Below are 23805 nucleotides of genomic sequence, written 5' to 3'. Positions count from 1 at the left end.
TCACTTTTTTCCCCCCTACCTCTTTGATCCTGAGCTTTCAGAATAATCCCTAGATCAGTTTTTTTCTCCTTGATTAGATCTGTCGCAGTGATCAAGGTCCCTAAATCTCCCTGATACATCCAGGATCCTAATTAGAATTGCATGTTGAAGAATCATGGCAAAGCCCTATAATTACAGAATCAAGACAGTTCAGAGTTTTCTGTCATGTAGTAACTAGCTCTTTCATGTCAAGGTACATTACACTGTATGCCTCATTAAGCCATCTGTTAATTGTTTGTTTGCTTGTTTAAGCTGCATGCTTTGAGGAATGCTGTGCAATGTAGTATGGAAGGTGCTGGTGATGGTGTTCCTGTGGCACAACAGAGCATATCTGAATACAAAATGGAGGTCAGGTAGGTATGAATCCGTTAAATCATTTCTTTTTAAAACTGTATTCCTTTTTTCCTTTATGTGTTGATACAGAATATGACTCATGTTAGACTTTTAAATTCTGCTGTAAATACCTCTAGAATAATTTTGAGGATTTAAGAGTTCTCACTGATAAGTTGCATAAAAAAATATGAAGAAAATACAGTTTAGGCTGAAATTTTGGTTCAAAAGTGGTCTAATTTTATTACCTTTTATTAATTACTTAGTAACTATTTAGTGGTGTGTTTTGTACAATTAAAATTTAAATAAAATAAAGTTTTGGTAAACCTCAGCTGGATAACATGATTTTTTGAACAGACAAAGCCCCTTGTTTTTTCCATCCTCTTCCTCATTACACAAGTATTCTTGACCTGCTTCCCATTCTTAGATATTTTGCCCTGTTTTTGCTAGTGGGCTAATACAAATAAAATGGTAGAATTTTGTTTTACAAGATTACAGTTATTGTTCTTGGACAATAGCTGGCTAGTAAAAATATATTACAGTTTTTGGCTTGGTAGTGATAGTTTCTATTATTTCTGGCAGATGGATAGTGATGAACTGTAAGTGTAAGCAGTATGATAAAAAAGAAGTTATTTTGGAGATCCATGTTGAACAGCCTTTTAACTATTAAATAATAAAAATCTGAAAGTTTTCACCTATCTTAAAGTAGTCAATAATGTATTAATTTAAAGAAACAGAAGTTTAGACTGATAGTTGAGTCACATGATAACAAAGCAGTAAAAACATTAATAACAATTCTACTCGCAGCCTTGAAATCTACATCTGCTTACACTTACACATCCACGCACTCCTCTTAGATTGGGAATTGCTGCTTCAGGTTTTCATTCTTCAAGTACACTGTCTTGTACCTGTACAGGGCATGAAGTAGTCTATAATGTAGTATTTTATACTGAGGGACAAAGACTTCCTTCCATTGAAAATAGAGTAACTTTTATTAGTATCTTCTTAACACATCTGCTAGAGGACTGGGAGCAGGAGGTGTGCAGTTACCATACAGTACCTCGGAGACAGGAGCTCTCGCCAGGGAAGGTGGGGGAATGGTAATGAGGACATTCACTGTGGGAACATGGTTCTTGGATTTTGGCACCAACCTTGAGGCTTGTTTGATGTTAATTTCTAATTAGATAAAATATTTTTTCTGGGTATCTTAAGTGTTTTTCGAGGTCTTGAGTGCTTTAGTTTAGTGTCATGCTATTACGAATCTGGAGAAACTCTGCTCAAATCAGTGAGATCACTTTTGCCTGATTAACATTAGATGAGCTTGGCTGGTATTGTTCTAGGGCTTTTCATATCATAAAGAAAAACTGTAGCTTTTCTTTCTGGCTACAGCTCTATTGTTGGAAACCGTTACACATATGAAGCTCAGTTGGGCTCAGGAATTTTTGCTGTCAGGGTGTTTAATACTAGCTTGGACCACATATTTTGGTAAAAACATCAGATCTGCCTTGTCTCTCTTTTAACCTTGCATTCTCCTGATGGTCAGTGTAATACATTCATGAGAAATTGTAGAGATGAAGAGACCATGGTAGCGTGGAAAATAATCTAATTGTTTCCTCCACCCTCCAATAACATAACAGATGTCTGCACTTTGCTGTCTGAAGATCAAAGCTGTAGATTTCCATTGGTTTGAGGAAGAAATGTTGTCTGAATACAGAAAAGTTCTGAAAATTCAGTCCTACTGTCCTCTTTTTCTGAAGGAGGAAGACAATGTATACTGCCAATTCTGTGATTCAGGTTCTTGTGGGTGATGTGTTTTAGCAGATGTGATTCTCTACTGAAAGGTCCTGCTTCCAAATCCAGTACATTATATAAGTGTAATTACTGACCTGTATTTTCCTCATGTCTTTAAGTTTCATCTTCTAGCTTCATCTGGTAGACAAAAAAGAAAAGGTTGTTAAGCTGCATGGATAGTAATATTCAAACTGCTAGCTAATGAAGTGGAGAAATTACTCATATTGCTTTCTGAAAAGTCTGTATTTCTTTGTTACTTATTTTGGCTAAATTTGCTTATCCTTTTAAATGAGGTGTGGTGTATTTCTTCTCTCATCTCTTAACTCAGCTTCATTCTTCCACATTCTCTGAATAATACAAGTAGTAATGTGTGGTAATAATACAAGTAGTAATCTTTCTTTTTTTTTTAAATGACGTGATTTTTACTAGACATGTTTATCTACAAAGATAGTACTGGAAACAGCCTGTGCTTGTGCTGCATGCACATTTCCATGGGAGGTGTGTATTGGTCATTAAAAGTGCTAATGAATAGCTCTTTTACAAACAGATTAGAGGATGGAAATGTGAAATACCAGTACTGAGACAGAAAAAGGGCATGTTAATTTTGTTTCTTTTAAGAACCTTGTAGGGCTTTCAGAGAACTTATATTACTGCGTTACTTCATCTCTGCAAGTCCTTTTTACTGGAGCTAGAAGCACATGAAGTTTAAAACATCTTTTGTAATGTGTGCATGTAATAACCACTACTCCCTAGCAGCAGTGTATGTTTCCTGGGCTGTTGTTTACATGAATTGACTTTAAAATATTTTTAATTACGTGCAGCTGTAATAAGCATTTCCGAAAACTTTGAGATCTCTAGAGAATGAACTTAATTGAAATCAGATTGTTCAAAATGCAGGAGACTGGAGTACAGAAGGAAATCAAATCCTGCCATCTTCAAGTCTGAGTTTTATGCTCCTTGGATTTAAACCACTGCAGCCATCAATCAAATTGAAACCCACATCCCTTGGCTTCTGGTATCCAAAGTTTTATATCTGTTCCACTGAGTTAGACAATTCTGATTGATTTGGTGCTGTGTATGTATATTTCTAGAGAAACCAGAAGACTTCGTGATGCTGAACAAGAAAAAGACAGAATGTTGCTTAAGACCATTATCAAAGTTTGGAAACAAATGAAATCCCTCCGTGACTTTCAGAAGTTCACTAACACACCCATGAAACTTTATTTGAGGAAGTATGTTTTGATAACATTTTTTGTGCTTCATTTGCTAGCAGTGGAATTGCAATAAGATTAATTAATTTGGGAACTTACAATTCTGATATGAAGGGTGAAGTAAGACTTTGAGTAGTGTCTGGCACTGTTTGAGCCTGCCACTGTTCTTTTTGAGTTTAGGGAAGAGGGAAGGTTAAAATAACAAGTAATTACTGTAACAGAAAGAAAATGAGTAAAGAAAGAGTAATTATATTAGTTCTGTGTAATAACTATCTGCTATCAACTCCTAGACTATCTATGCTAGTATTTTTAAAGAGAATACACCTTTGATATAATGAAATCAATTCATGGAGAAGTAGATTTCTGTTATCTATTACAGGCTTAATTGTAGCCCTTATGTTATTTTATGCAACATGTTAATAGTTGTTGTTTTGAAGGGAAGAGGTTGATCAGCAATCAGATGAGAAAGCATATGAAGCAGAAATTCAGGCTGAGATAAAGGAATTACTAGAAGAATATATGGAAGAATATGAAAAGAAAATGGAGGAGTATAAAACTGAGCTACAAGACTGGAAGTCCTGGAAGAAGACGCAGGTTTGTTTAAATCATTCAGTTTCACAAAGAATAAAATTATTACTGAATGTGTTAGGAAACAAGTTCAGTAAGAACATTATTATTTTTATACGCAGAAGTCCAAGAAGAAAAAAAAGAAAAAAGACATGAATGAAGATGAAGAATCAGAAGATTATGATTTTGATGAGGAACGTATAAAACCCATCCCACCTAAAATGGCCAGTAGACTGGAAATAGAGCAGCAGGTTAGAGAAAAAGCTGACAGCTGCAGAAGGAAACCTGGAGAGCCTGTTCTAATTCCTGAGCTGGTCCTCTCAGGAAACGTAACTCCAACTGAGGAGTGCCCTCGGTAAGATAAATGTTGGCCTGCAAATTACCTTGTTTATGATTTTCTGCTGCTATTTATTAATTGGCTGTTTATACAACTTCAGAAGCATGAGCTCACCATTCTATTTAGCCTAGTGATGAAACTTCTGCTTCTGAAGCTGATGTAACTTAATTTGTTTTCATGTCATATGTAACCTTGTATACAGTGGACTTAGAGAATGCACGTCTGCACATTCCATTTGAACCTTCTGATGTTCCTTGAGCATCTGCATAGAACAGTGGTGTAGATATCAAGAAGTTGTTTTCAGTCTAGGTCACTTCAGTCAGAACTGCTCTCACTAGCTAGTCCTTTACACCAGGTCTGTGCTGTAGTCAACAAGGGGAAAATAAAGAAATTGTGTAGTAAACCAGAGATTTCACTGTGGATAAAATAAATAAATAAATGTAGTTGTTTTATGTTAGTTTCCACATTTACAGACACAATTTCACATACATCTACTACAAATTTCAGTAATTTGAAAACTGCTTTGTTTTGTACTTATTTGGCAAATAGCTTCATCAGGGAATACTGCTTGGCTGTTCTACTCCCAGTGATTAAAAACTTCAGTATCTTAACTCAATTTGATATAATTTGTTGTGCTTTGGAGGAAAGGAGTAGAAGAGAATTTTTTTTCTTAAATAACTTCTTTTATATGAAGGTAGCTTTAGTAGACCCAAAATTTTACTTGTTCATTTTTAAATCATTTTGTATTCCTGAGAAGATAAAACAACTGTTAAATAATATTTTAAAGTCATTCCTGTGTAGTGACCTTTTTGGAAGAATACCATCCTTATTTAGGTGGGTTCTGTTTCCTTGTGAGAAATCAGTTTATTATTAAAAATAATCAAATAATAAAAATGTTATTAAAAATTATATAACAGCTTGTTTGACATATTTACAGAGCAGAAGTTTTGCGACGGGAAGATGTGAAGAAACGCTCAGCATTTATAAAAGTCCTTTTCAACTCCAAAGAAGTGTCAAGGACTGTTACCCGACCAATAAGTTCTGATTTTAGAGTTCATTTTGGACAGATTTTCAATTTACAAATAATCAATTGGCCAGAGAGTTTGAAACTACAGGTAGATGATTTATCATGGTAACTTTTAAAAAGATGATATGAAATGTAATTACTCCTCTAATGCTTGTGTTTTGCTCCATGGTAGTGTCATAAAGAGTAAAAAGCCTGTAAAAGACCTTTGGTAAATCATCAATCTTATGCTCCTTCTTTGCTTCTCCAGTCACAAACTTTTAATGTTGCTGCTACATTTTTGATTCTTCTGCTTTCTGTATGTATAGAACATGACTATGGGTTGCTTGGGAGAAACTAAATAATTGGAATGTGATTAAATATGTTAGTGGGTCAGCCTCTTAGTTTTAGAAAATTAGTTTTGCAGATAAAATTGCTATAGTGGTCTTCTTAAAACATCATTGTCCACACAGTAAAACCATCATAATGTTTACTGGAGGGGGATAAGAAAAAAAAAAGTCATTGCTGATAATGTCCATAACTGCACTTGACTTGATCAGCAGTGCAGTTAAGTCAAACCACAACCACCCTCGTACCAAGTATGAATTAATAAATTATTCACCTGAGTACTTTTCAGAATTAATACAAGGTATTTTTAGGGGGAACCAGAATCAGGATCCTACTTCTTCTGTTAGATGACTCCTCCAGTTAGGTAACCACTGGTAGTTCAGGGGAGAGCATATACCCCTTGTCTGCTCCGTTTATTTAATTTCAGTTTTATATCAATTAAGAAAAAGGAATACCATCTTCTTGGATTAAAAACATCTGAATGCAGAAATCACTTACATCAGTCTGAGCCTGCAGCTGACCAGGAAAGAGGGAAGCAGCCTGCAGTGCTGCCAGAATGGGGACTGTGTGCCATACCCTGCCTTTTGTGGAAAGGGAGAATTACTGAGGCAGAATCCCTTCAGAATCTTCCTCTAATGCCAGCAACTGTCACAAGCAGTTGCATATTGTACAATGATGCTCTTTAAAGCCTAGAGTTTGTCATACTGTTCTCAGGTGCATTAGAAAGGTGAAAAGGATATACTTACAAGAAGAGTTCAGATCAAGTTAGCTGCTGGTAGCTGAAATGTCTGCTAATTGGATATTTTAGGAGGTAAATTAATACAGTTACCTTAAATTATTTATTTCATGCTTAAGTCATAGTAAAACTTATTGTCCAAATACCCTACAATATGTTTTCATTGTATACTCACGTAAATTTTTCACTATGTCTGTCACTGCGTTTTTTCTAGATTTATGAAACAATGGGTATGAGCAGTAGCACTTTGTTGGCTGAGGTATTCATACCTGTTCCTGAGACTGCAGTTCTGACAGGCAGCACTCCTCTGGAAGAAATAGAGTTCAGCAGCAATCAGCGTGTGATGTTGGACCACGAAGGAGTTGGGAGTGGTAGGGAGTCTTGTCTTCCTCACTTCGGTGTTTCTCATTTGCTGAAACTGTGTAGCAGTAAGAGGCTGGAGAATGTTTCAGAGTAAATTCTTTTAAAAGCACTTACAGCTTCTGTAACTGGATCTTATATAGTAGTCACAATCCTTATTACTGAAATTTGCTGTGGAATTTTTATCTCTCACTAATTTTAAGCTCTGTACGGTAAAAATGTGTGTGTTTATTATTTGGCTTGTAGTATTAATGGAGCTTTACTAGCTGTAAAAGATGTTTGGATCTTTTTGAGCATTTAAGTAATCAGGACTATGATACTGCAGAGCAAGCACATACTAATTATTGTAGCTCCAATGATTTTGATGTTTTAAATCAGCAAAGAACTGTCTGTAGAAGTGTATATGCAGAGTAATTTTTTATCTTCCTATTTGCTTGGCTGACAACCTGCACACACCTTATCCCTGGGACTTTAGAAAGATAAGCCAAGGGAAAGATAGGAAAAAGGGAAACAAGAAGACTACATAGTAGCATATGGAACTTTCAAGTTTATATAAAAGTTTGAACAGCATTGTGAGATGAATGAGTTGCTTAAATTTGCTATATATGAAATACAGATAAAACTAGAGCAGAATAGGTAAAAAGCTGAGGAAGAAAGAAATGTGGTAAAAAAATGGGTACAGCAAATGTATGTGTAAATGTCATTGACTGTGATGACCATCTCTACAATTGTGTGTCACAAAGCTTTAGGACTGACTTTTCAGTCATACATAATACTTTTGACTCTGAATTTCTGTTTTGTTAATAACAGTATGCTGAATCTGAAAACTACCAGAAATATTAAGTGGTGTTCATCTGTGGGGGGAAAAAAAAAAAGAGATTTTGGCATAGCTTTCAAGGCTTAGCATTTCCTTCCAATGCAAATGGAATGCCTTTCTGTAGGTGTAATGGAATCTTTCACTTATTTCTCTTTATTAAAGCAGAGTTCTTCCCCACATCATGCAGCAGAATTGCTTCATGTTAACCCATTTATATAAAGGCACAGGTTATTTGACTGTTCATTTCCAGGAAATATTTTTAAAAATGTTTAGACACTGTGTTTGAATGCGTAAATATACTACTTTGGATTTTTCTCCCTTGATAGGTGTGTCCTTTTCCTTTGAAGCTGATGGCAGCAACAAAATGACTCTAATGACCTCTGGGAAAGTATCCAATAGTGTCTCTTGGGCAGTTGGAGAAAAAGGAATCCCCTTAATTCCTCCGATATCTCAGCAAAACACAGGCATTCCAAGGTAATATGATATGAATTTTTAGTGATTCATGGGAAACTGATTATACTAGTGTTAAAAAAAAATAGACTTTCATAATCGAGAATTTACATAATCTTTTTCCTTAAGTTTGGAATTTTTACTTTGCCCTGTAACCCCCTGCAGATATCTTAGGGCACACGTTTTTGGTTAATAGATTTTAGGTAGAAATTTTACTTTTTAGCATATTTTTTCTAGATACCATTAAAGTTAAACTCAAGCTGATTAATTCAATTTTATGATTTTCTACTAGGAAGTGAATATATTGTCAAGGAACCTTCCTGTAATCATTTTGCTAAGAACAGAGACTCCAGCTCTTTCTTATCTGAAGTGCATTTGGAGATGCTGTTTGGACACATGCTTTAACTGCCTTTTCTGTCATTAATGATAAAAATTATGCTATGAAAGCAGTAGAAGTTAGTATGGGGGGTTGACTCTGTTGGTGATTTTATCAGTGGAAAATTGTCATCTGTCAGATCACTCCAAGATAATACTATTCCATGATTTTTCTCCATGAGAAGCGTGTGGAACTGCAGAAATGAGTATATTATTCCATTCAAAACAATATAATTTGCCCTGTGGCTGCAAGTTGGATATTGTAGATTATTTGTCCATTTTGTTGCTTTTATATAATTCCATAAAGTCAAGGAGATGATACACAAAGTCTGCTTTTGTAATGTTCTCAGGTACCTTCACTGCCCTATATTTATTAATACTGAGCAATTATTTCTGCCAGCTGATTAGTTTGTGTCAGATTTTTATTTATTTAGAGGCTAGGCACTGGCCTACAAATCACTCTGTTACTATATTTGACCAAAGCTGCAGCCACTCAAGTATTTTGCTGGTCAGCTTGTCGGTAACCTACTGACTTCAGTGAGACTAGAATAGCGTGAGATTTAAACAAAAAGATGGATTCTCAAAGGTTAACTTTAAACTCTGGAGACTAATCACTGTAGTAAGTGGAAAACTGAAGAATTACAAAAGGAAGTTAGCTGTAAAACACCTTCTGCAGATGAACAGTTCTCTGTGACTTTCCATTGTCTGTTGGGAAAGTCAGAGACAAGATTTTCATGACTAATGTTACTTTTTGCTGCCCAGGAGCTTTTCAGCACAACTGTGATTCTGTGTGCATGTGTTCAAGATCAGTGCCTAAAGATAGCCTTGATGTTACCACTTTTCCTGCTGCTGCAGTAATTGCTGGATATTTGGCTGATTCTAAAAGAAAGACCCATAAGTTCTTGAAAATACTCAAGTCATTAGAGAACAAAGACTCAAATTAGCACCCCTAACAGGAAAAGGGGCAACCTTCACTCCTGTGGTGTTTCTGTGTCCTGGAGTGTTGGATTTATGTGGCAAGGTTTGGGTAGCAGTGGGGCTTCTGAGATGGCTTCTGTGAGAAGGTGCCTGAAGCCTGGTGAGCATGTCAGTGTACATATGGTCTCCAGACTACTTACCATACTTCCTTGCCTCCTGTGAATCCCAAGAAACTGAGCAGGAGCATCCAAAGGATAGGGAGTAGAGCTGGGACTCGTAGTTACAGGGAGGACCAAAAGCAGGGCTGCACCACAAGAGAGAAGGTTGCAAGGGTTTCCCAAGTGTCTTTGCCAGCCTGCATGCAGTCTGGACATGACAGGCAGAGCAGAGTGCTAGCAGTAGTCCCACATATGGCAAGGGGATGAATCAGGCCACAGGGTCTATCCAGAAACAGCAGGGAGGGGCAGAGACAAGGGCTATAATGTGGGTCTGGGAGCACCATCCGGGAGACAGATCAAAGACAGGAGCTAAGATACAGTGCAAACAAGGACTGTACATCCCAGTTCTTTGTCAAAGCTTTTATGTTAACTTTCATGCTGTGAGGCAATTTACCTTCTTACTTGCTAGTAAGCAGCAACATGGAATAGCATAGGTATATCATAAATGTATCAGTAAGCACCTTATTACATTGTATAAAAGTTCTCTTCCTCTGGTTCCCTCATATTTCCCTTTTACTTGGCTTTGCAACTGATCATTCCCTCAGTTGCATAGCTACAGCTAAGAATTGTGTACTGGAATTTACTGTTCAGGTTGTGGGGAGCTTTTTGATTTTTTCTAAGATTGTTTTAAATACTCCTTTTGTATTGCTAAATCATATGTGTTTTAGATGTAAGTTCTGCCAATTCTGTCTTTCTAGTGCTTTAAAAAATATTGATGCTATTGCATCCATTGGCACCTCGGGCTTAACTGATATGAAGAAACTAGCTAAGTGGGCAGCAGAAGCAAAACTTGATCCAAATGACCCAAACAATGCAGCTCTGATGCAGCTGATCATGGTAAGTGGTATTTTCAGAGCTGTAGGGCTAATGGAGCTGTGAAACTCCTAGTCACCAGTACCTCCCCAGACAATCTGCATGCATGCCAGGGTGGTACCAGCATTTGAATTTGTGATGGGCATATTTGTGTGAGTGTTAAAAAGCAAAATGTCTACTAAAAATGTGATTTATGAGTCCATTTAGTAGTGGGTTGTTTATGTATTAATGAGTATGATTCAATAATCCATTCAGGAGTGGCAAAAAATAGATATAAAGAAATGCACACACTGACTAATTTATAAATTAAAAACAAAATGCAGATTTTGAGTTTGTTGTTTCCTTAAAGCACAGGGGAATTCCCAGCCTACTTGTATGGTACTAAATAGGAAGTTGCTCATTAGTAACAATTGCACCAAGAGATCTAGTGTGTTGTAGAAGCTTCAGCTTTTCTAAACAACACATTGCGGAGCTATTTAGGTGGCTGAAGTTGTGTAAATGGATTGTCTTTACAGTACAGCTCCCTAGATCATTCTGTCCTGTCATAGTTTTCATACTGTAATCTTTTGTTTACGATACAGGGAAATAGAATTTTATTGTATTCTATAGTATCTAATCTTATATACTTTGCTCAGCAAAACCCTACTTTAAAACACTCGGTGTTTCAGTCTGTGTGATCCATCTCGATTGCTTTTGCTTAAAATGAGCATCCTTGCAATCTGCAGGTAAGACTTACTTACAAAAGTTATGTGAAAAATTTTTAATTTGTTTACTAATTTAGGTTGCTACAAGCAGAGAGGCACAGGTTCCTGATTTCTTCAGGTTGGAACAGTTGCAGCAAGAATTTAATTTTGTTTCCGATGAGGAGTTCAATAGATCAAAGAGATTCCGACTCTTGCGGCTCAGGAGTGGGGAGGTGGCAGAGTTCCGAAACTATAAGCAAGTCCCTTTACATGAACGAGAAATCAGTGAGAAAATCTTCCAGGTAGTATGTTATCTGAAATATTTCTTTTCTAGTTTTAATGCTAATAATATTGCAGTAATAATAGTTCAATTAAGTCAAATGATCCTTTTAAAGAATATAGAGCTATGCTGACCATGAAAAAAAATGAGAATTTTATTCCTTCAGTCTTTTCTAGTGGTATTTTAATCTAATTAAGATAGCTTCTTTCTGAGGCAGTTGTTCACTGTGTGAAAAGGAAAATAAAACAGAAAAACTGCGGTAGACACAAATGTTCTAAGATAGTTTTTGTTAAAGGTAAGAGACTTTTTTTTCAAAAGGATTTCAGATTTAGAAAGGTAATGCAGAGATAATTCAGGCTTAGGCTTATTAGCTTTTGAGCCCTTTTTGTGGAGACTGTTGGAAGCAATGACTAGCAAGAATGAAAACCTTTTTATGTTTTACCATAGTCTGTGTTACAGATATTTCTGTTTTAGTACATTGCTCCAATTAGCTTACCCCATCCTTGCCTGTCTGTTAATTACCTTACTGAAATGCAATGTGTGCATTTTTTTATTTGGGTCATACTTCAATTATTTTTATCTCAACTCCATTATTAGTGTTAAGTCATGCATTCTTTTGTTCTTTAGCAGTTTATGTAGCTAAGGAGCATTTGACTGTGCTCATTGCCTTAACAGAAGCAGAATCATCTCAGATTTTGGCACTGCTGTTTCATCCCTACTTCTTCTTATATAAATTTATATGAAAAAATTCTTTCTTCCTTTTCTATTGGATTATATATATTTTTAAAAATATTTGTTATTCAATTGTGTCTTGGTCTTTACAATAAATATTTTTACTTTTTAAATTTTAGATTAGTTTTGTATGTTTTATTTAAAGATGTGCATCTTTAACGTACATCTTTGCTGTACGTTTCTGATCCAGTTGATTTTATGGACTAATTTTATTCTTTCATGTTATCATTCAAAGTTCAAAAACCACAGTTTAAGAATTCTTTTTGTGGGTTTTTTTCTTTCATTAAGTATTAATTGGATGAAGTCATGATTGCCCATTCTAGATTCATTTTATATGATGTGATCTTCAAAACTAAGTTTAAAGTGGTATTGTTCCTAGTTGGTTTACTAGCTTTTTGGCAAAGTATGAAAATTCATAGAATCATGGAAATACTATTTGGAAAATATTATCTGGAGGTCATCTGGTCCTGCTTTCCATTAAAGTGGTGGAACTGTTGCCAGCACTAGATGAAGTCATCTGTGTATTTGTCTAGCTAAGTCTTGAAAATCTCTAAATGGGAGATTCCACAGCCTTTCTGGATAACCTGTTCCAGTGCTTCACTATCCTTCCAGTGATTGTTAAAAAAAAAAAAACAAACACAAAACCAACAAAAGCCACCAAAACAAAAACCAGAAAAAACCCAAACAAACAAAAATCACAAAAAAAAAAAAAGTCGTGTCCAACCTGAGCTTTGCAAGTTGTATTTAATGGCTGGTTTCCCTTGTTATACTGTCTGAAACTGGAGAGATGAGTTTGGCACCCTCTCCTTTGTAACTGCCCCTCAATTTGTGGGCCCATACTGCATTGCTCATTAATCTCTTCCTCACCAGTCTGGTGAATTTGAACATCTTGTCCAGTGCAAGAAAGACACTGAAATACTGGAGCAAGTCCAGTACAGAGCTATCAGAATATATACAGGGCTGAAGCACATGACCTACAAGGAAAGGCAGAAAGTACTGCAGGCAAGGCTGAAGGGAGTATCTTACCACTTCCTTCAAGAACTGAGCAAGATGGTGCAGAGAAAACAGAGTCAGACTCATCTTAGAGGTGAGGTAATAATAGACACAAGTTACTACAAGAAAAATTCCAGTTAGATATAATGGAAACATTTTTCACAAAGAATGTATCCAAGTTCTAGAACACATTGTCCAGCAGGTTTGTAGACTTGTCATCTCTAGGGATACTGAAAATTCACCTGGCAAAAGCCCTGAGCATCCTGAGTGGAGTTGTTCTGGCTCTGAGTGAGAGTTTGGATGAGACCACCAGAAGTTTCTCCCAACCTACATTATTCTAAGATTCTGACCTCTTCTTGTAGGTCATGTTCTCTAGGCCTCTGACTGCTTTAGCAATCCCTTAGTGCATCCCATCTAGTTTCTCCACATGCCTCTTGAACTGACAGCTGCAAACTGGATGCATTATTTCAGGCATACCCCCACAAGTGTCAAGCTGGAGGAGCTGGTGGTTTCCCTAAAAAGATGCTAAAAGAACATGTTGTTGTTGTCATTAAACCATAACCCCCACATTTTTTTTCAATATGTGTGTTATTCTTCTTGTTGCTTTCCAGTTTGTGGTAGCACATGAAGTTGCTCCACCCTCAGTACAGAACTTTGCCTTTTTTTTATTTAGTGCTTCAGTTTTCATAGTCTCCAATTATCAAGAGCCCTCTGAACTATGGTTCAGTCAGTTGTTGTATTAACCACTCTTCCTAATCAAGTATCGTTGGTTAAATTTCTGACAGTGTATGGTGTCTCCTTATCCAGGTCACTGGTGAAGAAACTAAATAATGCTGGCCCTATAATTGATCCCAGGGGCACTGTGCTATTTAAAGGACACTAACTAGACATTGAGCTGTTCATCCTTAATGTTAGAGCTCAGACCTGAAGATTAATTTTACTGAGTACTTTTACATGATTAACTAGCTATGGTTCTAAAGCCAATGGGATTTGCAGGCTGCGATTAAGTTGCAGATCCTGGGAGACCCCCCTGATTTGTAAGCTCTGGTTTTTGCTTGGAAGCAGAGTGTCAGCTCTAGCCTTTTCTTAATTTATGAAACACTTTCCTAAACTTGTGAATAGAAGTTGCATCTGTCAGTACAGCTTTCACTGTAATCCACCAGAATAGTAACAACAACCTTGAGAAATATCTCATCAACATACTTCTCCCCAGGAACCAAGTAAATCTTTTTCTTGTGGTGGTACCCAAGATCCATCTCAGCCCCTCAGTTAGGCTACAGAGTCTTTCATCAAACCTCAGGCAAAGCCAAATCTTCACACTCTGGCTTCTTCTTAAAGAGCTTTTACTTTCTCATGATGTACAAAGAAGATTTTTGTTATGCTATTAAATCTCTTCAATATTTTTTTTCTCAACAAACTACCAAAAGTAGAATTTCTTTGACTTTTACAGTCTATGAAAAGTAGTTTCTAGTTACTTGGAAAAGTAGTTACTTGTATTAAAACACAGTTAAGATTTGAGGTCAACTTTCACGAATGCTGCATCATTTCTGTTTATAAGGGATTCTTCCTATTGCAGCTGCAGTAAGAGAAGCCACTTCCAGTTCAAATGGAATTTCAGTTTATAGCAGCAGGTCAAAGTTCAGCTTTAAAAGAAGGGAGGGAAATCTTCAGGTAATCCTCCATGGTAATTTAAACCACATGAATCTTGTAACTTAATGGAATTCTTGTCTCTATTCATGGAAGTTTAGTAGTGCTATTACTTTATACATAGCATTAAAAATAGCTCTATAAACATCTGATATCTGTTGTGGTTTACTGTGATCCCTACATTAATATTAATTAAATAGTTACCATTTTTCTTGTGTGTAATAAAATTCTGAATATATATCGAATCACAAACTCTAGTAAATATCTTTAGGACTATGAGAAGAGACTGCAAGAGAGGGATGTGATTGACAGCAAAAATTATCTAGATGCACACAGAGCGATTGTTGCCAACTATCTACAGAAGGTAAGATGCTAAAAATATGGATCCACCATACTTCTGTAAGGCCACGTGTTGCTCCTATACTTGGACACTTTTATTTCCATGAATACTAAAAACCTGATTCATCTCTAAACGTGACCTGCCTATCTTTAAAGTTCCAAATTGGGTCTGAAACTGGTCTAATCGAACAAGTGGAGGTCTATGAAATTTCATGTTATTGAAAAAGATGTAATGTAGAAAATGACCAGCCATTCTGGATTTTTCTAGTACTTCTGTAAATTCTTCTTTGTTTCAGTGTCCCAGAGATTCATACTGTTGTATCCCAGGAATTTGGTGATTTCCCTCTCTGCCCTATTTTCCTTGTTGTAAGCTGTGATGCTAAGAACTTAATTATCTCCATGAAAGTGGCCCTGACTACCATTAAAAGTCATTTAATTCAATACACACTGTCTTGTCCTGCAGCCTAAGGCAGAGGGCATATCTTCCATCACATTACCTTCACTGTGGTACCCTTATCTTTTTTAATTTATTTTTCTAGTCCGTTCATTATATTAGTTTGACAATCTCTTTAATCCTTAGGGGGAAAAAAATAGGAAAACAGCGGTTATCTAACCAAGAAAAGTTTGCAATTTCAGACTATTTTGGCAAAATAGCAAGTGCGAAATGTGGCTACCAGTTTCTTACCAGGAGTGGAAATACCAAAAAGTGTATCAAATCCTAGCCTGCCAGCAAAACATGAAATATGATGATAAGGTTGATTTAAAGTAGGACAAAACAAATTGTCTGCTAGAAAGAGTGGTTCGTGAAAGAACTAGACAATGAAGTGTTTAAATCTCCCAGGCAAGTGCCAAAGTCCAGATCCATTATGATGGTATAAAAAATTTATTTTTGACAAAGCTGTCATGTCTGTGTCAGCCCCATATGCTTTGCATGGTATCAAACATATGGTTGTTGCAATGCACTGAATAGTAGTGTGATAGTACAGAGTAACATATATTATGGTCCCTTTATTTGTCACTCTGTTAGATTAAATACAAGTAGCCTTTTTTAAAATAGCATTTGAGTATTTTACACTTTTAGAAATTGTCAGATGTGCTCGAAAATTAGATTGCTCACATCAGAACTGAAATTCATTTCACTCTGATCATTATATGTCTGTCACTTCGGATTTTGTAATAGCACAGAATATAAGGGCATTCGTAGCATTAGTGTAGGAAAAAACGACTAAGGCAATATTCTGTCAGTCTGCTTACACATAGCTGTTGGGAGAAGAGGGAAGACTTTGATCTCTCTGCTTCACTCTATGGCCTCAGCATAGAAATGAAAGGAGCTAAGGATTTTAAACATTTGCTCAAAATCATAGTATTTGTAATACAGGCTTCATCAGTTGTTCTGCAGTCCAAAGTATTCCTTTTGTTCCCCTTAACTTGTACCATATAGATTTCTCTACAGCTCTTTCTGCAACTTCATTTAGATGTGGAAAAGAGATGTCTGGTAGTGTAACTTATCATTATGATTGTTTCTGATGATGAGCTGTAAGCAGAAATTTTTTTTTTGACTGTGACCCTCTTAAGAGTGGGGAAAAAAATAAAGAATCTGTATTTGGATGTTTTGTTTGTGTTTAGTAGACAGAATGCAAATATTTGCAGTGGTTTTGGATTAGAAATGTACTTTTGACTCTTCCCCCTCCTCATTCACAGGTTCGAGAATCAGTAATAAATCGTTTCCTCATAGCAAAACACCATTTCCTTCTCTCTGACCTTGTCAATGAAGAGGACATTCTGAGCCTGGGGTAAGGGAGCTGTTTGTCTGTTCCAAATAAAAAAATTAATGTAAAACCATCTGATTTTTTCTTTTTTTTTGCAAAGTGTGTTTATGTGACTAACTGACGTGATTTTGTGTTTAGTATAACATGTAAACTTCCAATCACTCTGTACACCTCTGCCCATACAGACACTGTATTGATAAACAAAGTGTGTAAAAACTTTTGTACGAAAAAGTCTGGTTTTGACAGAAGTAAAGTGACAACATGTAAATAAGATATAGAAGGATATAATGCATCGAGCTGTGTGTGACCTGATAAGCTGAGCATAGCCCAGCCAGATGGAATATTTTGAATTATCAGACAAGTGTCAGAGGTAGTAACACTACTACTGGTTCTGTAGGGGATGCTTACTTGGAGTCAGTGTCTGCCTTACAAGTAACATGCAGTAGTTTTTTAGCAGTAATTTTCTTTATTTTACTTCTCATGTATTTCTCTTTGCTGATGCTGAATGTTGTTTATGTTCAGAAAAGATACTGGGTTTGGAAATTACTGCTTTTTTTCTTTTAAGGTTATTGTTTCTTTTATTACTTAAGAACTTTCCTTGGATTTTTGTTCCAAATCCTATACTTATACCTTTTTACATTTATCAGTCATCACAGCGTAGCTGGCTCTTAATTGGTATTGCTCACTTAAAAATTGTGTAAGTAAACAAGTTGTGAAAGTTATTTTTTTCTTTCATGTAGAAGTTGTGTCTGTTCACTATAAACACAACACTTATTCAGTGGTTTTCATCCTGCTGTATAAATCTAAACAGTCCCATCTGCTGGAGACACAGAGACTTGCTCTCTTATAAAAGAGTTTATCCTTTCTTTAGTTCATGTTTTTACATCACAGAATAGAAAAATCCAAACCAGACTATTATCAACTGTTGGAGTTGTTTAAAATCAAATGCTTCATTGATATTTTCTAACCATTAATATTAATTCATATCAGATTCCATTTGCTGAGTTAAATGGCTAGTGAATTTAAAATACACCATGATTTGTTTAAAGCATTCACTTAGTGAGATAGTTCAGTAACTCATGGTTTTGTGTTATTTTAACAGTAATTACTCTGATTTTTTTTTTTATTATGTATAAAAAAATACCTTAAAAAAACCCACCTGGATGCCTTGCTGTATAACCTGCTCTGGGTGACCCTATCTTGGCAGGGAGATTGGACTAGATCATCTCCAGAGATCACTTCCAACCCTAACGATTCTGTGATTCTGTGAAATAATGCCATTGGCTATCAGTTTTTAAAGTGGATTTTGGATAGTCTGCAGTTGATATCATGATATGTAAAAATATGCATCTTTATTTTATTTTCGTTTTCTTTTTCTTTGGTTCTGCTTTGCCTTGGGTTATAAGTTCTGAGGGTCCAGGGTATGTTGTGGTATATTCATTCTGCTTCCTTTCTGTGGCCTATTGTTCACTGTACGTAGCTGTGTAGTTAGATTTTTGCCTCTCCATACAGTGGTTATTGTCATCTGCTATATCCCTTGTTTATAGCACTGTAGTTTAGGTCTGTCTTGAAGCTGTGTAATTGTCTTGTTTGTATCTTACTCAGTTTTTGGGGGCGGGGGGGAACTGAACCAAACTTTTTTGCACATTGAAGTTATAATTTCTGAAATATAAGACAGAACTGGATTGTGCAGTACTAAACAACTGCAACATTTTGACATTTCAGAGGGTTTTGTTTGGCACAAGCAAGAGCATATATTTCCTTTTTCTGTTAGTGCATAATTTTCATGTGTGTCATGGAGACATTAGAATGCTGGATTTTGTGCAAAACTGACTGAATATCTGTTTTATGATTATTAGCATTTTGGGACTCGGCCTCTTCAAACTGGCAGAGCCAAAACGTCCATTAAGGCCAAGAAGAAAAGAAAGGAAGAAGGTCACAGCACAAAATTTGTCAGATGGAGACATAAAACTGTTAGTGAACATCATTAGAGCTTATGATATTCCAGTGAGAAAAACAGTGATGAGGTATGTTTAAATGCCTGTTTCCAGTACAGATTCATTTCTGGTTTCTGCTGGTTTGAGGACAGCTGAAGAAATTGATTTTGCAATTCAGCCATATGTGTTTTGTTTTGATTCTCATGATAAAAACATACATTTGTCTTTTTATTAATCATGATAAATAACTGATATTTTGTAAGCTTGTAGAATAATATGATCATTTTTCAGTAGTTGCTAAATTCAAGACATGTTTTACCAGAAACTGTGTTAATCTGCTTGATGAAAAAGCTGCCTGGAAGATAAGTTGCAGCTTTGACAACATTATAACTCTGGTAATATCAGATGAATTATACCTTAAGCAAATCTCTTCATTATACTCAGGGCAATTTTTAATTCATAATCTCTTAACAAGTATTTAAAAAAATCCAGTTCTTCACGGTGGAATACTGTATTTGCCTCCTGAGTGTAGCATGTTCGTCTTCTCCTTGATGAACTGTTTGTTTAAGTTAATAGACTGAGCCTAGTGTGGTTCTGACTAATTTTAAAGGTGACCTTTACCTTCAGGCCCATTAAGGCAATGCCTGCACTGCGTGATGCTGTGTCATGTACAGACACTGGAGTTCTGAACAGTGTGGTTCAGTTCCAGAAGCAATGTGTTAGTGCAGTGTTCTTTCTCTCTCTCCCCCAGTATGAATACACCTTGCATTTAACTCCGAGGTATTTTCAAGGTGGCCAATTACAGAATTTAGTGTCTTCTGCTGTTTTATCTTTTACTATAATAGAGATTCTGTTGGATTTCTGTAAATAAGTTGATACGGAGAAAAGCAATTCATATTAGAAACGTGGACAGGAAAAAGAAGATGAAAATTTCAATTCATTAGCAGTTTTACAAAAATAATTAAAACCCCTCCTAATCTTTTTGCATTATATGATCTCTTATTTTGAGCTGTTTACCATATGAATAGTTATACTTTTATAATCTCTTAATGTGGTGCTATTACAAAAAAAATGTTATGTGGAAACACTATGAAAGTAAACATTTTAATATTTATTTTCTTTTATTTCACTCATGAGTTGCCAAATCTGTAATATTCATATGGATTCAATTTTGCCATAAAGGCCTTGCCTAAAGACCATGAAGTCTACACTATTTATGAATTCTGTGGGGATTCAACTACTTGAACTTAAAAACTTGTAGCTCAAGGAGATTACATGGGGGAGGCAGAAAAAAACTCTGGGGTTGGTAAGCTCTTCAGAAAAGAGTGCCTTCAGGCAGAAAGCCCTCTCTTGCTTGCTAGAACTATACACTGAATACCCCTTTCTGGCGTTCTTTTTGTGTTACTTGATCAAATAAATATCTACCCAAGGTAAAAATATCAGGAGCATTTCCAGAATCCTATATGGCTAATACAGAATGTGAGAGATTCATATTTTGTAATGAATTCTCTGTCTTTCCTGCTTGCTGTTGTGTGTTTCCTCCTGTAGCAAACTTCAACAACCATCGAAATCTTCAAGGTCCTTTAATGAGATGTTTGCAGCCTCTCCGTCAGCTCAGAGTCCAGCCAGTAGCCCAGACTGGGCATTCAACCAGGTATATTACAAAACTGACATTTTCTGCGAGGTTGTGAGCGTTTCTCTGTTCCACAGACACTAACTTGCACCATCAGAAAGGTATCTTATTGGTGAGGTTGGCTCGCCCACTCCTTCCTTGATCTCCAAAAAGAGAGTAAAGCCACAAAAGGTTCAGAGAAAGGCGATGAGGATGTCAGATACACAGAATGGTAACTGTTCAGTGAAAAATGATGGGGCTTTCAGCCAGAACACCAATGATTACAAGTAGAGGAGGAGGAATATAGTAGAAAGGCACAAAATCATGAGTCATATAGAGACTGGATAGGGATTGATTATTTCCTGGCTCTGTAAGTACAGACATGAGGGATTGTCAAATTAAGCTGGTAGGAGTTAGGTTCAAAACAAACAGAAGGTTGTGATTCTTCATGCAGCAGTTGGTTGGTGCCCAGAGAAGTTGCTTATGTGTATTGTGGACAAAAGAGGTTTGTTTGTGTTGAAGTGAGTATTGGACAAATATTTGGAAGAATGATCCATGGGGAGCTGCTAAATAGAAAAATCATTACAGACTTATGGAAGTCTTTCATCTGAAAACGTTTGAAGCCTAGGAGAGTAATAGGAAAAAATATCATACATGCCTGCTCAGTTCTTACTCTTCTGTTTGTGTTGGCTGCTGGCCATTTTCACAGCCTGCATTTTGGGTCCAGTACACTCTTAGTCTAAATCAGCACATCCATTCTCATGGCTGACACTGAAATTACATTTGCTTGCTATTTAGAACTAAATTCAGCATTCTTCTGAATGAAGATGGAAGACCTTCAAGTTTTTTTCCTGTTTTTCTTATGGTTTTCCTTCTAATGCAGATAAGGTTCTGCCATATGCAGTTGAATGTTAATGAAGGCATTTTTAATCACATTAGGGATTTGTTTTGTCTAGTAGAAGTTGCTTGTTTGTCATAGGAGCCAGTTTCAGGGACAACTAGGATTGTAGCAATAAGCTTCTTGGATTACAGATAAGAGGATACAAGTGCACTTTTTTCCTCTGGTGTCCGGATCACATGTTTGGTTTCAGTTACCTTCCTCGAGTAGATAGCCTGTAGCTTTTCTACTCTCAGGAGAAAATGTGGTTTTGCCAGTGTATATAAATATGTCAGGTATTCTGAATACACATAAACTTTTGGAAATGTTAGCATATAAAATATTTTTAAAAGGTCCATAAATGCTTAGAAGCCAGGGAATTGCAATATTTAAGGTATATTAAAGATATCTGGGCTGAACCAGCCTGATCTCCACAAAGTATATGTTTATTTTTCTAAATACATGAAATGTGTAACTGAATGTGTATTGATGAATTTCTACAGAGGTCTGTTTCCTTTGTTTTGGTCTCTGTAGGTTTTGGTCCGTCCTTTTGTAGAAGTTTCTTTTCAGCGAACAGTTTGCCGGACAACAACAGCAGAAGGTCCAAACCCCAACTGGAACGAGGAACTTGAGCTTCCATTTAGGTATTGCAAAATGAAACCAATTTCTGAATAACAATAATTTCATTTGCAAATTTATTCACATTTTCCTGTACTGTTCAAATAACTTTTTTGGTTTATTTAACCTTTTCAGAGCTCCTAATGGTGACTACAGCACCCACAGTTTGCAGTCAGTGAAAGATGAAGTCTTCATTAATGTTTTTGATGAAGTACTTCATGATGCTGTAGAGGTGAGTTCATAATTGAGGGACAGCATACATTACAGAATATTGTGAGCTTTTTGAAGTTGACAGAACAAGACTTTTCCATGTCATAACTTTCTGAGGCACTTCCTGTGCCTCTCTTTTCTCTATTTTGTCATTCATTATGATTTTATATCTAGTCAATATTGCAAGGTTGTTAGAGGGAGTAATCTTTACAGTGTTAACCTTTGTACAAATTTAAGCTTGTACTATATGAACTGCTGATAGAGTTGAACACGTGTATGTAATATATTTTATTCCTATTTAATGAAATTGGAGATACTAAAATTGAGAAGTAACATGAATTGTAATCTGAATTCTATTCTTAACCTTAATCAGAATTTTTTACTAAATTCCAGATGAATGATCCCAGCTTCTGTACTTATTATCAACTATCTTATTATGCTCTGTCTCATCCTGTTTTACAAGGTATTTAGTGAAATGAAAAAAAACAGAAAACAAGAAACAAAAAAACCCAATAAAAGCAACCAACCATCTTGATGTTGTATGCATTATTTTTTTTAAATGAGATAAAAATTGCAAGTACTAGGAACAAGAAATTTTTGTAAGCTCTCAGTGTTGACATAACTCCTTCCCTTGTTGAAACCAGTGAAAGCTTTCCTAGTTAATTCAGCATACACAAAAATAGCAGCACTCAACATTCTTGAAAATATAACCCAAAAATAAATAATGCACAAATTTCACCAGAATTCTGTCCTCAAAAATGAAATTATATTTGATGAAGCAGAAGGGAAAAAAGTACACTCTTGAAACTTGTATGTCTCTCTAGCCTCTAGAGAAATTTTTTTAAATAACTTCTAGGCTGATCATACAAGATTTGGAAATCTCTGGAAGGCAGTACATATGAAAACAATGTTTCCATTCCACAGGGTGTAGTTGGATTTTCAAACAGTTTTTACCTTCGAAAAGCTTTTCTCAGTACTAATAAAATATTTCATTAGAGGACCAGAGCTTCTTTACCTTGTCTAAGGCTCTTGTGCACTCCTTTTCAGAGTTCTGAGTCCTCCATCAGAGGTTATATGTGACTTGAACCCTGGAGTGGAAACACACTGTATCATGGACTGTGACGTTCCTGTATGTTTGCAGACTCGGCATGCTTGAAAGGCATGCAGAACAATAACTGCTGTACTTGTAATGGAATTGATACTTAGAGTAAATAATATTAATACAGAATTTTTACTAATGCCTTGATTAAATTGTTGATTAAAGGAAATGAACCTATCTCACAAAGTGTTATGTTGGGCAACTTTTTAATAGGATGATCGTGAAAGAGGTAGTGGAATCCACACTCGTATTGAGAGACACTGGCTGGGATGTGTTAAGATTCCATTTACTACCATATATTTTCAAGCGAGGGTAAGTGTTTTTATGGGAGTAAAGCTGTTAAAGTACAGAACTGGACAATGGAAAGTGGCTGGGAATGGATTTCCGATTTAATGATGTTCTCTGTACTTGTTAGTTTATTTTTATGGAATTGTTTGAAAGTGAAAAAATTTTATGAAAATTGTTTGAAACTACTGAGGTTTTTGACAAATTTGGTGATCATTTGTCTAAGTTCATCGTTTTGAAGGGAGAAGAGATAAACAAAACATACTCTACAGTGACAATGCAGCCTGGCATCCTTCAGTAATGAGGTTAAAAGTGCAGATCTTTTAGATGGTTTTCTCAGTGGCTTTTGGGATCTCTGGTATTGCACAGCTTAGGTAGATGAACCAGGAATAGAAATATCACCTAGATAGG

General features: G+C 36.0%; 1 protein-coding gene across 6 annotated transcripts in view; it reads left to right on the top strand.

The window, feature by feature from the left end:
* The window catches only part of CC2D2A (coiled-coil and C2 domain containing 2A), a 56080-nt gene that overhangs the window by 20080 nt on the left and 12195 nt on the right, over nt 1-23805 (top strand). For all 6 annotated transcript variants that reach the window (XM_064653196.1, XM_064653197.1, XM_064653195.1 and 3 more), the window contains 16 exons: nt 292-392; nt 3252-3392; nt 3809-3965; nt 4061-4293; nt 5213-5390; nt 6577-6733; nt 7866-8013; nt 10199-10337; nt 11095-11298; nt 14920-15012; nt 16689-16780; nt 18616-18783; nt 20242-20347; nt 21717-21826; nt 21936-22032; nt 23323-23421. In XM_064653196.1, coding sequence (XP_064509266.1) covers nt 292-392; nt 3252-3392; nt 3809-3965; nt 4061-4293; nt 5213-5390; nt 6577-6733; nt 7866-8013; nt 10199-10337; nt 11095-11298; nt 14920-15012; nt 16689-16780; nt 18616-18783; nt 20242-20347; nt 21717-21826; nt 21936-22032; nt 23323-23421 — 2223 coding nt within the window. The remainder of the gene's footprint in view (nt 1-291; nt 393-3251; nt 3393-3808; nt 3966-4060; nt 4294-5212; nt 5391-6576; nt 6734-7865; nt 8014-10198; nt 10338-11094; nt 11299-14919; nt 15013-16688; nt 16781-18615; nt 18784-20241; nt 20348-21716; nt 21827-21935; nt 22033-23322; nt 23422-23805) is intronic.

This window comes from Pseudopipra pipra, chromosome 4 (genome assembly GCF_036250125.1).
Source record: "Pseudopipra pipra isolate bDixPip1 chromosome 4, bDixPip1.hap1, whole genome shotgun sequence".
In the NCBI taxonomy this organism is placed as follows: domain Eukaryota; kingdom Metazoa; phylum Chordata; class Aves; order Passeriformes; family Pipridae; genus Pseudopipra; species Pseudopipra pipra.
The sequence above is the reverse complement of the archived record's forward strand: the minus strand, read 5'-3'. Positions and strand labels throughout refer to the sequence as shown.